The 15,730-nt window shown below is 38.7% G+C and overlaps 1 protein-coding gene across 1 annotated transcript; it reads right to left on the reverse strand.

The window, feature by feature from the left end:
- Window positions 1-4,287: 4,287 nt before the first annotated feature.
- ungb (uracil DNA glycosylase b) lies at window positions 4,288-8,506 on the reverse strand. The gene is made up of 7 exons (XM_026922417.3): window positions 8,208-8,506; window positions 7,905-8,074; window positions 7,698-7,793; window positions 7,466-7,563; window positions 7,149-7,237; window positions 6,699-6,877; window positions 4,288-4,685 (listed from the first exon to the last, which is right to left on the reverse strand). The coding sequence occupies exons 1-7, from the start codon at window positions 8,365-8,367 to the stop codon at window positions 4,545-4,547; spliced, it is 933 nt and encodes a 310-aa protein (XP_026778218.3). The 5' UTR covers window positions 8,368-8,506; the 3' UTR covers window positions 4,288-4,544.
- Between the last annotated feature and the right edge of the window lie 7,224 nt (window positions 8,507-15,730).

Here is a 15,730-nt window from a genome sequence, read left to right on the forward strand (position 1 = left end):
TTACTCTGAATATATGAAAGTATTTACAGATGCATCTAAAACAGAAAATGGCAGAGTAGGCATAGCATTTATTATTTCAGAGATAAACATAGTTTCAAACAAGAGAGTAAATGATAACTTATCAGTCTATACAGGTGAATTGTTAGCTATTCTAATTGCTCTGATCTGGGTAGAACAAGTCAAACCATCAAAAGTTCTATTGTGCTCTGATTCCAGTAGTTCATTTGTTAGTGTCAAAAATATGCAGTCTCACTCAAGACAGGACATAGTGACTGATATTATTAATACAGTGTTTAGGTGCAAACGTGCAGGTATAACAATCAATTTCATATGGATTCCGGCACATATAGGAGTGGAAGGCAATGAACTAGCGGACAAAAATGCAAAAAGTGCAATTAAGCATGAAGAAATAGAACTAACAGTAAAATATAGCAAATCTGAGGTTAAAAGTATAATCAAATCAGGAGTCAAAAGGAAATGGCAAGAGGAATGGGATGCAGAAAGTAAGGGTTGAAACTACTATATCATCCAAAGGAAAGTAGGTGAAACAAGAAATAGTTATAGAAATAGGAGGGAGGAGAATATGATTTCTAGAATGAGGCTTGGTCATACAGGACTGAACAGTACACTTAAAATAATGAAGAAACATGCTAATGGCAAGTGTGACTACTGTGAAGCATCAGAAACTGTAGAGCATGTGTTTGTACCTTGTCCCAAATATAGGGAGGACAGAGAGAGACTTAAGAATTGTATTAAAACAAATAAAATGGTACTCGATATAAAAGAAATCCTAAGAAGGAGTTCTGGAGATGTAGTTTACAAAGCTATTTTCCAGTTTTTAGAAAGTACTGAACTCTCTAGAAGGATTTAGTAGTAGTTAGTGGTAGGTTGCCATCCTGATCCACGCTCCACTCCAGTAGGTGGCAGTAATGCACCTATAAAATGTTTGCCAACCGCCAATAAACAACAGAAGAGGAAGAAGAAGGACCATCCAGCGGACAATACTGTGTAGCTTTAGCAACAAGCTAGCCGGCTAATGTAGCATGATAGCTCTAACGTTGATTGTTCAGTTTTCAAAACAGCTGTTAGTATGGTTATTGTTATAGATTTAACCAAGTACTGTGTCTTTATATTAATTGATCTAAAGCCAATACTGTTATAAACTAATTTAAAAGTAGAGAATGGGTGCGTTACACTGTTCATGGCCATATTAAATTGATATTATGGAAGGAATTTTTCTGTTGTCTTTATCAATATGTTTGTCAATCAGTATTTGAAATCAGTATTGTGTCAATCAGTATCTATGCAACAGTATTGTGATCTTTTATACACTACACTGTATCATCTCTGTGCATGTGATTTTACAAGGATATTTCTGTGAAAACAAACTGGTGTAAACTGGTGTAACCTTGCAGGTGGTGTTTTTTAAGATAAAGGCTAGTGTCTGAAGGCTAGCGTCTGAAGGCTAGTGTTTTTAAAAATAAACTGACAGACCCCTCTCCACGGTTAAAATTAAGGTAAAGGGAAAGTGGAATAATTGTGGCGTGAGACAGGTGTGTGATTAAAAGAAAAAAGAGACAACTCCATCCAATGAGATCATTGTTTTAGAATTGTATAAAAGCATGAGCCACGACTACGTAAATCAGATGCTCTGCAGACCATCTCAGCTTTGTTGTTTGACTCAATAAAGTCTATTAATTTTTGGTATCCAGAACCCCTTGTCTTTGGAAATCTTTTTTCTTATTTTGAATTGAAGAAGTTTTTGCCATGACAATATCACTTCATAAACAGTGAGGAAAACTGGTAGTTGAGAAGACTACGCCAAGTTGACAGTTTGAAATTTCATGTTGAGGGGGTGTTTTATTTGTTGTGGACAGGGAAATACAAGTTGCAGCTTGCAGCTTACAACTTTGCAGTTGCAACATTAGACTTTGAGAAGTGTCTATACCGAAAAAGTTTACATGGACAATTTATTATTAATTGCTGAATGTAACATCTTTTTTTCCTGGAAGAGAATGTGCGGTTTGTTCAATTAAAACAATCAATTTTTATGTAAATATAATATACAAAACAATTAACATCTCGGTTTTATCATTTGTAAGTAGATAAAATGTAGAGACAATGTGTTAACAGTGAAATGTCTATGATGTAGTATGAATAAGTTTATATTTTTCTATCATTATCTTTTTTCATGAAACCCATGAGTAGTTATAATAATTAAAGAGAGGCCCACAAAAAATTATACTAATCCTTATAATAAATAAATGATTTGTGTCAGCTTACAGTTTTCCTATAAAGAACTTACATGACATCACCGATCCAAACTTGATAGAAAGAAGTGGTGTATGCATTTTTGATTTTCACTTTTGTAGTTATGTTTATAAAGCATGTGTTTGTTTGTAGTACATGAGACTAACTCTACATAAGTGTTCAAATGTTTCTATTTTTCAGTTTCTTGATATGAAGTATTTACATTTTTTATTAGTATAATTTTTCCGTGTGCATTATTGATTTAGCGTCTCATTACAAATATTTTATGGTAAATATTTTGTAAATGTTTAAACTTGCCATAGACATGGTGCAGAGGAAAAAGACTATGTTTATATACACATTAAGGAAGGAAGGAAAACCACTCAATCAAAAAAGAAAGTTGGTAATTACTTAACAATTTCCCAGGGCAGACTACTAAGGCAACCTGCAGCCAAATCGTACAATTTATCCAACACTGCTTATTTAATAAAATGATTTTCTTGACAATAGTGTAGCACAGCATAGAAGGAACATTATTTCTTTGGCATGTTGTAGGCTTACATATATACAGTGGATATAAAAAGTCTACACACTCCTGTTAAAATGCCAGGCTTCTGTGATGTAAAAAAATGAGACCAAGATAAATCATTTCAGAACTTTTTCCACCTTTAATGTGACCTATAACCTGTACAACTTAATTGAAAAACAAACTGAAATCTTTTAGGTTGGTAAAAATAAAAAACAAAATAATGTGTTTGCATAAGTGTGCACACCCTTAAACTAATACTTTGTTGAAGCACCATTTGATTTTATTACAGCACTCAGTCTTTTTGGGTATGAGTCTATCAGCATGGCACATCTTGACTTGGCAATATTTGCCCACTCTTCATTGCAAAAACGCTCCAAATCTGTCACATTGCGAGGGCATCTCCTGTGCACGGCCCACTTCAGATCACCCCACAGATTTTCGGATTCAGGTCTGGGCTCTGGCTGGGCCATTCCAAAACTTTAATCTTCTTCTGGTGAACCCATTCTTTTGTTGATTTGGATGTATGCTTTGGGTAGTTGTCATGCTGAAAGATGAAGTTCTTCTTCATCTTCAGCTTTCTAGCAGAAGCCTGAAGGTTTTGTGCCAATATTGACTGGTATTTGGAACTGTTCATAATTTCCTCCACCTTGACTAAGGCCCCAGTTCCAGCTGAAGAAAAACAGCCCCAAAAGCATGATGCTGCCACCACCATGCTTCACTGTGGGTATGGTGTTCTTCTGGTGATGTGCAGTGTTCTTTTTGTGCCAAACATACTTTTTGGAATTATGGCCAAAAAGTTCAACCTTGGTTTCATCAGACCATAACACATTTTCCCACATGCTTTTGGGAGAATTCAAATGTGTTTTTGCAAAATTTAGCCAGGCTTGGATGTTTTTCTTTGTAAGAAAAGGCTTCAATCTTTCCACCCTACCCCATAGCCCAGACATATGAAGAATACGGGAGATTGTTATCACAAGTACCACACAGCCAGTACTTGCCAGAAATTCCTGCAGCTCCTTTAATGTTGCTGTAGGCCTCTTGGCAGCCTCCCTGACCAGTTTTCTTCTCGTCTTTTCATCAATTTTGGAGGGATGTTCAGTTCTTGGTAATGTCGCTGTTGCACCAGATTTTCTCCACTTGATGATGATGGTCTTCACTGTGTTCCATGGTATATCTAATGCCTTGGAAATTCTTTTGTACCCTTCTCCTGACTGATACCTTTTAATAATCAGATCCCTCTGATGCTGTGGAAGCTCTCTGTGGACCATGGCTTTTGCTGTAAGATGCGACTACGAAAATGTCAGGAAAAGCCTACTAGAACAGCTGAACTTTATTTGGGGTTAAACAGAGGCACTTTAAATGATGGCAGGTGTGTACTGACTCCTATTTAACATGAGTTTGAATGTGATTGCTTAATTCTGAACACAGCCACATCCCCAGTTATAAGAGGGTATGCACACTTATGCAACCACATTATTGTGGTTTTTTATTTTTTTCCCCCCTAAAAGATTTCAGTTTGTTTTTCAGGTTAGTTGTACAGGTTATAGGTCACATTAAAGGTGGAAAAAGTTCTCAAATGATTTATCTTGGTATCATTTTTTTACATCACCAGAAACCTGGCATTTTAACAGGGGTGTGTAGACTTTTTATATCCACTGTATATACCATCAGTAACATTTTCCCACACATTTAACATTATGATTATACTGAATGTTTACATTTTTACCCATAGTAACATTTAAAAATATTTCAAAAAGTACTCTGGTCACAGTGCGTTCCAATCAACTGGTGTCTTTCCAGATGCCCTAAGTAAGATGTTAGTCTTTGAGAAGTGTCTGCATCCAAAAAACCCCATGTGAGCAGAGTATGGTGAGGGATGGCTTGTCTCAAGGACATGATGCTGCGACTGTAAATAAGAGAAATATTATTAGCCACAGTTGAACAGCAAAGGACCTTATTCAGTGTTGCGTGCATAGTGAGCATATTCAGACCTCAGATATAACCCAGATAGCAACAAAATCTGGGCGAGATCTGGCTTACTTTAGGCCCTTCTGGTTTAATTCTGGCACAGTTTTTTTTCACAGTCTTGTGTGAAACAGCAGTAGGCTGAGCTCTGGCATGAGTTTGGAGCTTAAGGGCCAATGGGGGAAGTGGGCCATGGTGGTATGTGGGCCTAAATTCAACCAGATAAGGCCCACAACCAATTTTGCTATCTGGGAACGGACAGCTATGTGTGCGGGGCGGAGTTTTCCTAAAACAGTGAGGTGTCTCAGTTACGCACAATTCTACACAGCTCCGCTGGTGACATGCCTACTTATGCGTGGGGACGAGATTATTAAGTCGTGGCCACTACTTATTAACGCGAGAGAACGAAAAAATTAATTAGTGTCCACGACTTAGTAACGTGAGGGAACGAGAAAATTAAGCGCGGCTGCACATTAATGAGGTGTGATCATTGACTCCCCTCCCGGGTTTTACGGTAACCACCATACGCTTGGGGGGAGTGTGTGCTAAAGCTCGTCTCATGTCTTATGTAGATACTATAAAAATTTACATGCACAGTTTATTATTAATTACTGAACGTAACATCTTTTTTCCCTGGAATAGAATGTGTGGTTTTCGTACGTTTGTTCAACTGATTTTTATATAAATATAATATACAAACCAATTAACCTCTCAGTTCTATCTTTTATAACTAAATAAAATAGACGATGTACATGGAACCAACCCAGCCACTGAGAGTATACTCTCAGTGCCCGGTACCAATCCCGGATAAAATGGGAGGGTCCAAAAGGGACCAATGATCCGCTGTGGCGACCCCTAATGGGAGCAGCCAAAACAACAACATGCAAGGAAAATATAGTTTTGAATAAAGATATTTTACAGTGTTAAGGCTGATAAAAAGCTATGTTTCAATAAAATTTGTATGACTTCATATTAAAGAACAACAGAGAGAGTTAACATTACTACTAGTGAGTCTGTTTTATCTAGTTATTGTAAATGATAGAACTGATGTGTTCATTTAGTATATTATATTCACACAAAAACGATAGTTTTATTTAAAAATGTTACAGGAAAAAATGTTCTGTTCAGTAATTAATAACAAATTTAACTTTTCTAGTCTCTGAATCTTAACCAAAAGACAAGTGGCTGCTCATTTCCTCCAAGCGTGTGGTGGTTTCCGTAATATACACGGTAGTTCATTTCCTCCAAGTGAGTGGTGGTTTGCGCAAAACCCGTAATGATCATACCTTATTACTAGGTGGCTGCACTTTATTTTCTTGCTCCCTCGCATTACTAAGTTGTTGCCATCTTGTCATTCGTACATAATTTTATTAGTCTTTTTATTAGTATTTTATTACACTTTCTTTTACATTTGAAAGAAAAAAGTGATCTGCTTCTTCAGTCTGCATTTTCTAACCCTAATTTTTTTTGGGTTTGTTGGGTTTAAAGGTAAGCACTTGTTTTTTAAAGGAGCGGTTTATATAATACTAAAAACCTTGTCTTGGATGCTTCTAAAATGTGGCAGCCTCAGAGGTCTGATCTACATGCAGATCATTTGCACATATTAATGGGGCACCCAGAACATTGATTTAAGCATGCATCAGCATTCTCTGTATAAGTAACCTTCCCCACATAAATATTGGTGTAACTCTTGGACTTAAGTCAACAACTCAGAATGTGGCCCAAAGTTACTAGATGGCAACTGAATTTTATGAAATGATCAGTCCATTACTGGGGACAAGAAGCCTAAAAAAAATAGAATTTTTTTTTTTAAAGTAACATTATGTCACTTAAATTGTGAATTCTAGATAACACTTGGTGGAATCTACGTCAAGAGTGAACAAAAATTGAATTGTAGAAGTTAGTAAAACATGGACACCATTTTATCTGGTTTTATCTGGTTCTGTATACTTACTCTATCAATGAATTTGCCTTTTCTCTGAGCATATGATCCCCACAGAAGGAAGACCAGGCCTTTTAAATTCCTACTTAGGCTCTGAACCACAGCATCAGTAAACTCCTCCCATCCCCAACCCTGGTGGGATGTCGGCTCTCTGCTTCTCACAGTCAGGACGGAGTTCAGAAGCAAAACACCTGGCAGCAGGAGAAAAATGACTTTCATAGAGTTGTAACATCTTTTACATTGAGTTTTAGGAAAGGCTTTGAGGTTTTTAGTTTAGCACTGGAAAATGGCATATTTTAAATCTTCTGATTTGTACTACTATTACCCCCCCAATTAAATACTTTAACACTTTATTACACAATTTTCACTCACATTAATATTGGTATGCTAATTTAGATGTGAAGTATTTATGTTTGCATTATCTTGTGACAGATGTAAATGACAGAATGTAATGTCATTAACCTTGTTTAGCCCATCCTGTCAGGTCCCCATGGCCAGGGTGTTGAAAGTCCTTGATATCTATTGCAAGTTCAGTGAATATATTTTCCAAGCTGAAACAAATGGATAGTAAACAGTGAATACAGATTTGAGCTATATCCAGTTGGTTAATACATTAACAAGAAAATTATGGAAAGGACAAAATGCTGTTTTTCACAAAATGTTGTGAAAAGTTAGACTTCAAGGGATGAAAGAATGTACTCTAAATGAACTCATCTCCAAAAAAAAAAAATTATTGACTGTCAATGAATTATTGGCTATTTTGTGTGTAAAATGTGTACCTTGGAGGTGGTGGTGAAGGCTTCGGTACACTGAAGCACAGACCATGAGCCTGACCTTTTCTGGGATACGGGTCTTGGCCAAGGATGACCACTTTCACCTGAATACAAGGGCAAAACAATTTACCAACCTAATGAACTCATATGCAACTTATATATATATATATATATATATATATATATATATATATATATATATATATATATATATATATATATTCATTAAAAAACTTACAGCCTCAAATGCACACACATTTGTCCAAAAGAAGACTTGCTCTTTGCTTGGATAGACAGTGAAATGTTTCCTCTCCTCAGCAACAAAAGACATCAGCTAAAGAAGAGAAGCCACTACATATAAGAACTCTGACACTGTGACTCATAACAGTACAATGGCTCATGACTTTGAATGTGAAGTGTCTGTTGAGCGTGTGCTGTCATATACCTCAGTGAAGTAAGGTTTGGTGAATTCAGTCCCGATGTGGTTGCGCCAGCTCTCTCCAATGGGCATAGGATCATTACGAGCAGCAAGCCTCCTCATAGCTTCACATCTCTTCTGCTCTATTCGCTTCAGCTGCTCAACAGTTAGCTGTTGGCCACTGCTACAATTTTTTTCTTTTGATACAGAGTGTTATTCCACAAAGAAAAAACATCAAATATATCAAAGACATTGATTTAAGGTAAATCACCATTCTCTATAATGTCCAGTGCAGCTTAACTTAATCTATGTCCATATTTATTTCCATACCTTGTGACATTAGTTCCATAAGGAGTGTTATATTTGAGCTGGAAATTTTTCTGCACTCTGCATGAGTCATGCAAATATATATGCTCTGCAAGTCACAGAATCGAAAGTGAAACTTCAAGCCAACCCTGAAATAGCAGTAAGATTTAAACCATAGCTGCATCTGTCACCCTCTTACCTGCTTTGTGTATGTTAAAGAGTGGGATACAAATTACCAGCATTAACGTGCAAGAATTAGTATTAGCTTGCAAGTGTTCCTGTGTCACCTGAACAAATTAGACATTCTGCTTTCTGTCCAGAGTGTATATACTGAGTTTATTGAAGTATATATTCTGGCTTTTAATTCTGTTTCCACACAATTTTATGAAATGCTGCAGCTATGCATCAAAAAGTACACTCTCAGATCTGCATCTACAACACTTTCTCTGTAGAAACTGCCATCAGTTTCATGTGAGGGTGTATACTGATATTAAAAATAATTTGTCAGAATTTGTCAGTAAGTTTACTGACTGACCAAGTTATAGGAGAGCATCTTTGTGCTTATTAAAACATATTATATCTTATTCACTTTCCTGTTTTCCTCAGAGACCACAAAACCTTTGAAGTGTTACAGCACTTGATGCTGCTTCCTGTTTTTAAAGCAAAAACTACAGTATATACAAAACATTTACACACCACTGTTAAAATTGCAAGTTTTTGTAATGTAAAACAATGAAACCAAGATAAATCATTTAAGACTATTTTTCTGCCTTTAATGTACTACACAGTCCCCTCTGAAAGTATTGGAATGGAAAGGCCAAGTCTTTTGTTTTTCCTATACACTGAAGACATTTGGGTTTGAGATCAAAAGATGAAGATGAGATAATAGATCAGAATTTCAGCTTTCATTTCCTGATATTTATATCTAGATGTGTTAAACAACTTAAAACATGGCACCTTTGGTGGCATATCACTCAATTTGTAGGTGAGAAAAAGTATAGGAACAGATAGACTTAAAGTAAATTAATGTAAATTATATGAATATTTGGTGGTATATCCCTTGCTTGCAATAACTGCATGAAGCTGGTGACCCACTGACATCACCAAACTGTTGCATTCTTCTTTTGTGATGCTTTTCCAGGCTTGTACCACAGTTTCTTTCAGTTTATTTTGTTTGTTTTGGGGGTTTCTCCTTTCAGGAGGTGAAATGTATGCACATTTGGGTTAAGATCTGGTTATTAACTTAGCCAGTCTAAAACCTTCCACTTTTTGGGAAGAGAAAGTCATCCACTACCATCTGTGCCCCTGGCCTGTGGACCTTAACTGAACTTAAACAGCTGTAATGCCAGATACCAATGAGTGATCCACGTGTTGGCATCCTTCATGCGGTGGAGCAACTGCAGGAGGGCATGGTCTGAACAGAGAGTGAGTAGGTGCCCCAGTAAGTAATATTGGAATGTGAAGACTGCCTATTTGATGGCCAGAGACTCCTTCTCCACAATGCTGTATTTCGACTCCTGCACTGAGAGCTTCCTGTTGACGTACCCCCCCCCCCCCCCCCCCCCCCCCCCCCCACCACCTGGGACAGAATGGCCCCAGCCCTCTGTCCAACACGTTGAGCTGCAGCACAAAAGGTATAAAAGTTAGGGGAGTGATGCACAGAAAGCCACTTTAACACTCACAAAGGCCTGCTGGCACTGCTCCAACCACTGGACTGAATCTGGTGCCCCCTTTTTAGCGAGATAAGACAGTGGGCTGGTGAGGTCTGAATAATTAGGTACAAACCTGCAATAATATTCTCACCAGACCCAGAAACTGTCTCACCTTCTTTTTAGTCTTTGGTCTCGGACAGGCAGCAGTCTTATTAATTTGTGGCCAAGCATTGGTTTGTAATTGGAGGGTGGAGTTGGGGGAATGAGTGGTTTGAAAGTGCATGCACCTGGGGGGGAATCGTACTAATGACTGTTCTGTGTTAAAAGTAAGGAGTTGGAGGAGATAAAAGGAGGAAATGACACAAACGTGGGGAGAGAGCTGAGCTGCATGAAATGGTGTGTATGTTGTTTTTGTTGAAGGAATAACACTGAAAAGCGAACGATACACTCTGGTTTGGACACGCTTTCTCTTGCCACTGCCATCACCAGAGCAACAGGGACGCTTTCCTCCATTCTTTTAGGTGGTTAAGGCAGTATATCTGCCGTGCATTTCCCCGTCTGTGTGCACAATCTCATAGTCAACTTCTCCCTGTTGCCATGTGACCTCAAAGGACCCTTGCCACTTAGTGAGTAATTTCGAGCTAGAGGTGGAAGCAATGCAAGGACTTTTTCTTCTGGTACAAATTGTATCAGGAAGGAATGTCTCTCTGTCTCTCCAAATTCTTCTGTGATAAGTGGCCCAGCGTGTGGAGTTTTGGTTGCAGGTCTAGAATGTACTGCACATCATTTTTACTGGGTGTGGGACCATCCTCCCAGTTTTCTTTAATGACATTCAGCATGCCCTGGGGATTCCAACTGTATAATAATTCAAATGGGAAAAACCCTGTGGAGGCATGGGGAACCTCCGGAACTGCAAATAATAGGGCTTCCAACCATTTATCCCAATTCTGGCTATCATTGTGTATGAACTTATAATTCATGTCTCTTAATTAAAATATAACACTAACCCCATCAGTTTGCTTTAATCCCCAATATTCATACACTTTGCATAGTGTACATGACATAAATGATGTGCCTTGGTCAGTTAGGATCTCTTTTGGGATCCAAGCTCAGGAGACTCAAAACAGTGCTCTGCTATGTATTTTGCAGAGATTGTCCTCAGAAGCACTGCTTCAGGATATCCCATTGAATAGTCTACAGAACATTTTACCTGTCAATCACCACCACCTGCTTGAATGCATGCTTTAATATATCATCATATGAATGCTCCAAAGGGAAATCCGCTAGAGGCTCAAGGAGAGGAGGCAGGTCCACCTCCTTGGATGGACCCGCCATCGTGCCGCTTGCCCCTGCCTGATCATGGACGTACCTGAAGTGCTTCTCCAGCCAAGGCAGCAAAGACCTCACAGCATGCTAAAGTCCGGGACCCACCCAGTCCTAAATCCGCCATTAATTCCCTAAACCCCAGCCAATTCATGCCCAAATTTACTGGGTGGGGGAGATGGGGACTAACCATCACCTTTAGACTATGCTTTTGTCCCTCATAAGTGATGACGACAGGGACCATAAGATATGTGTGCACATCCCCTGTGAATACACCTGAATCATCACCTCCCAGCATCTCTCCCAAAGCTTTGTCTTGAATCAGGCTTTGGTGGACTGACTGCAGGTCTGCACACTGCTCAAATCCACCAAGGCCTGATGTATACCCCCTTGAGTCCTAACTGGCACTCGGTATGTCTGTTCCAGATTAGGGACCACAGAGATCCAGTGCTTCTGCCCAACATCCTTCCGTAGACACACTGCTTGGAAATGTCCCAGTTCTCTGCAGCCCTGACAGACCTGCTTAGCCCAGCTATTTAGGCCTCCGTGGCACCCTGGGGGAAAAGGAAGAAAGGAAAAAATAAAATTAGATGAGGTGGAGGACTTCTGGATCTGCCCGTGTGCCATGCTCTCCACTCCGACACGCCGCTTCTCCTCCCAGCATCCATATCGGGCTCCAAAAACAGCTTGTTTTTATAGAAAAAAGAAAACAGCTTATAATATAGCCCACACAGATAAGCACAGGTGTGCCACGTTAATTGCCCATTCCTCCCCCCATGCTTCCTCTGCAGACTCCCGCATAAGCATGTCCCCACCTGCCACACCCTTTGTTGTGTTGGCCATGGGTTTTGGGTCATTGTCTTGCCGCATGATGAAGTTCCTCCCAGTTAGATTGGATGCATTTCTCTGTAAATTGGCAGACAATCTGTTTCTGTAGACTTCTGAATTCATTCTGCTGCTATCATCATGCTACATCATCAATAATGATTAGTGAGCCTGTTCCAGAATCAGCCATACAAGCCCAAGCCATGACACTACCCTCCACTGTGCTTGACCGATGAGCTTGTATGTTTTTGGATCATGAGTAGCTATTTTCTTTCTCCACACTCTGGCCTTTCCATCACATTTTTAGAGGATAAACTTCCAGAAAGTTTGTGGCTCATCGCTGTCTCCCCCCGCCCCCCCCCCCCCATAGATAGCTCTCTGATCTTCATGTTGGTTTATCAATCTAACAGGGCACACCTGGCAACAAGAAACACCTGCCAGTCACGTGTTCCAATATTTTCATTACTTGAAAAATGGGTGGGTTCAAACAAAAAGTGCCATATTCTTGCTGTTTAACACATCTAGATGTAATATCAGTATATGAAAGTTGAAATTTTGATCTATCGTCTCATTCATCTTTGATCTCAACATCAAATGTCTTAAGCTAAACCAAAATAACTGGCCTTGCCAAGTGAAATAATTTAGAAACAAAGAAAAAACTTCCATAACCTGGTTGCACAGTGTGCATACCCTTTGATAATGGGGCATGTGAAAGTGCTCAGAATTAACACATTCAAACTCTAAAGTTCAAAAGTAATTGTCATACACCTGCCATCAATTAAGTGATTCTGTTTAAGCCCTAATTAAAATCAGCTGAATTTCTTGACATCTTCTTGGTTTCATCCAACTGCTGAAGCCATGATCTGCAGAGTATGTGCATAATCTCATTGTTGAAATGTATCAATCAGAGAGGAGTACAAAAGAATTTCCGAAACATTAGATGTACCATAGAACACTATAAAGGTCATTATCAGCAAGAGGAGAAAATGGGGCACCACAGTGATGTTACCAAGAACAGGATGCCTGTCCAAAATGGACAAAAGGGCAATAAAAAAACTTATCAGGGAAGCTGTATAGAGACCTAAGGAAACATTAAAGGAGCTGCAGGAATATCTTGCAAGGCCTGTCTAAATCATCCCAAACTATGTGGCAAAATGTGTTAAGTCCAAGGGAAAAATTTTGAAGCAAAATTCTTAAAGATATGTTTGCCACAAAACCAAGATACTGCCAAGAATATTGTACCCACGGTGAAGCATAGTGGTGGCAGCATACTGCTATGTTGCTGCTTCTTTTCAACTGGGACTGGGAGTGTAGTCAAGATAGAGGGAATCATGAGTAGCTCCAAATACCAATTTACTTTGGAAAAACCTGCAGGCCTCTGTTAGAAAGCTGAAGATGAAAAAAAAAAAAATTCACCTTCCAGCATGAAAACAACCCAAAACACAAGCAGAAATCCAAGTCACCAAAGCACTGGCTTCTGTTTCTTCCTAAAACATTTCTATTTGTTGATTGCTATGTTGCTACATTAAAGATGGAAAAACGTCTGACATAATTAAGGAGCCAAATATCAAAGGTGCATAGGTACCCAATAGTGATTTCATGTTTTCTTATTAGGGGGCCAAGCACCGAAGGTGTTTTCTTATTATTTAGTGTGTTGTGGAAGCAACACACCAATTATTCTCCAATTTATTATTATTATTATTATTAGTAGTAGTAGTAGTAGTAGTATTTAGTGTGTTCCAATTTTATTTAATGTGTTGCTGAAACAACACACTAATTGTTCTGATATTATTTTGTGTGTTTCGGAAGCATAAGCTAGACCAAACCAACTTCAAACTCCCCGGTCTGATCTGGAGAAGTGTGCTTCTGTAAAGTTTTTGGAAATTTTCATCTGTTCTCCATTCACTTGAAAGGGATTTAAGTTTGTTAATTTTAGTACTTGTGAACATATATGACATTCTTTAGATTTTAAAATAGCTATTTTCTTATTTTTATTTTTCTCTGATTTTACACACGCATGTTTATAGATATTATATTAATTGTCATATAAAGTCCCCTCCTTGACCTTAGAACAGCAAGGTCAATTCTTTTGTTTTTGCAGTACATTGAGGATATTTGGGTTTGAGATCAAAAGATTTTGAAAATTTGAGACAATAGATCAGAATTTCAGTTTCCATTTCCTGATATTTACATCTAGATGTATTAAATAACTTAGAACTTGCCACCTTTTGTTTGAACTCATCCATTTTTCAAGTGATCAAAAATACTAGAACATGTGACTCACAGGTGTTTCTTGTTGCTCAGGTGTGCCCTGTTAGATTGATTGTATAAACAATCAATAACGCTGAATGTCTACTCTTGTTTCACATGTGAAGACAAATTGTTGTTAAAAAGGATAAACATGAAGAATAGAGAGCTTTCTATGGAAGAGCCATTTTGAAACTTAGAAAAGAGGGGAAATTGATTTTAAGCAAGCCATTTTGAAGATGAGAAAAGATGGGAAATTGATCAGAGCCATTGCACAAGCATAGCAAGTACAACAAATTGAAGGGGTGAAGGTATCACAATCCATCATTTAAAGAAGATTTAGAGAGCAGAAATATAGAGGCCATACCACAACATGCAAACCACTCATCAGCAGTAAGAATTGGGTGAGCCACAAAACCTCTGGAACCAAGATTAACCTCTACCAAAGTGTGGAGAAAGGAAGGATCTGCTCATGATCCAAAACATACAAGCTCATTGGTCATGCATGGTGGAGATAGTGTCATGGCTGGGGCTTTTTTTTGCTGCTTTAGGAATGGGCTCACTAATCTTTATTGATGATCTAACTCATGAGGTAGCAGCAGAATTAATTCAGAAGTCTAGAGAAGCACTGACTAGGTTTACATGCACATCAATATTCCAATATTAATCGGAACTTGGCAATATTCTAATTAGTATTGAATTGTGTAAATGCCGCAATCTGATTTCCCAATTCAGATTAAGACAATATTCTGATTCCCCAAATTCAGATTCCCACCCCTGGAATATGCCTGTTTTAATCTGAAATTTGTTGCACATAAACACCATATTCAGAAAATCCAATGAAAGGAGATATAAGCACATGCTCAGTCCACAAGGAATTGTGGGCGCTAACAGATGACCATGTGAATCTCCTGAAGTGAACAGTGCCATTAGCTTTGGTGAATATTTCTGAGTTTTGAGTGTTTGTTTGCAGGTCTTCATGGCGTGATTCCTACTTTTGAGCCATCACCATTATGGATGGGGAAAAGGGACAAATTACCCAGATAGCCAAGTAGTGCTGGAGTGATGCTGGGGCAAAGTCCTGTTCCGAGTCTGCCGCGGGTTGGTGATGCAATAAATTTATTGTTATAACTCAGAACTACTTGTTGCAGCATAGGCTGCAGACATCTAGGCTCTGAGCTGCATACTCACACACACACACACACACACACACACACATTGGTAGCCTATCGATCACGCCCCTGCCTCCTCATACAGGATGACCTATTTGGTCAACTGATTCCAGGCTGTTCACGTGCCAAATGTACGGGTTTACAGTTAGACCAGAGTTCCCTCTTAGTCTTTAATCAATATGGACACCAAAAAAGAAAAGGAGAAGTGGAAAGATTACAGAAGAGACAGGAGTTAGAGGAAGATGCAAGTAAATGAGCCAAATTTACAGACTTGTTTGCGACAGTAACAAGCCCAGATTATAGTGATGCAGCTGCTGAGACAGGTATC

The sequence above is a fragment of the Pangasianodon hypophthalmus genome, chromosome 27, assembly GCF_027358585.1.
Source record: "Pangasianodon hypophthalmus isolate fPanHyp1 chromosome 27, fPanHyp1.pri, whole genome shotgun sequence".
NCBI classification, from domain to species: Eukaryota; Metazoa; Chordata; class Actinopteri; order Siluriformes; family Pangasiidae; genus Pangasianodon; species Pangasianodon hypophthalmus.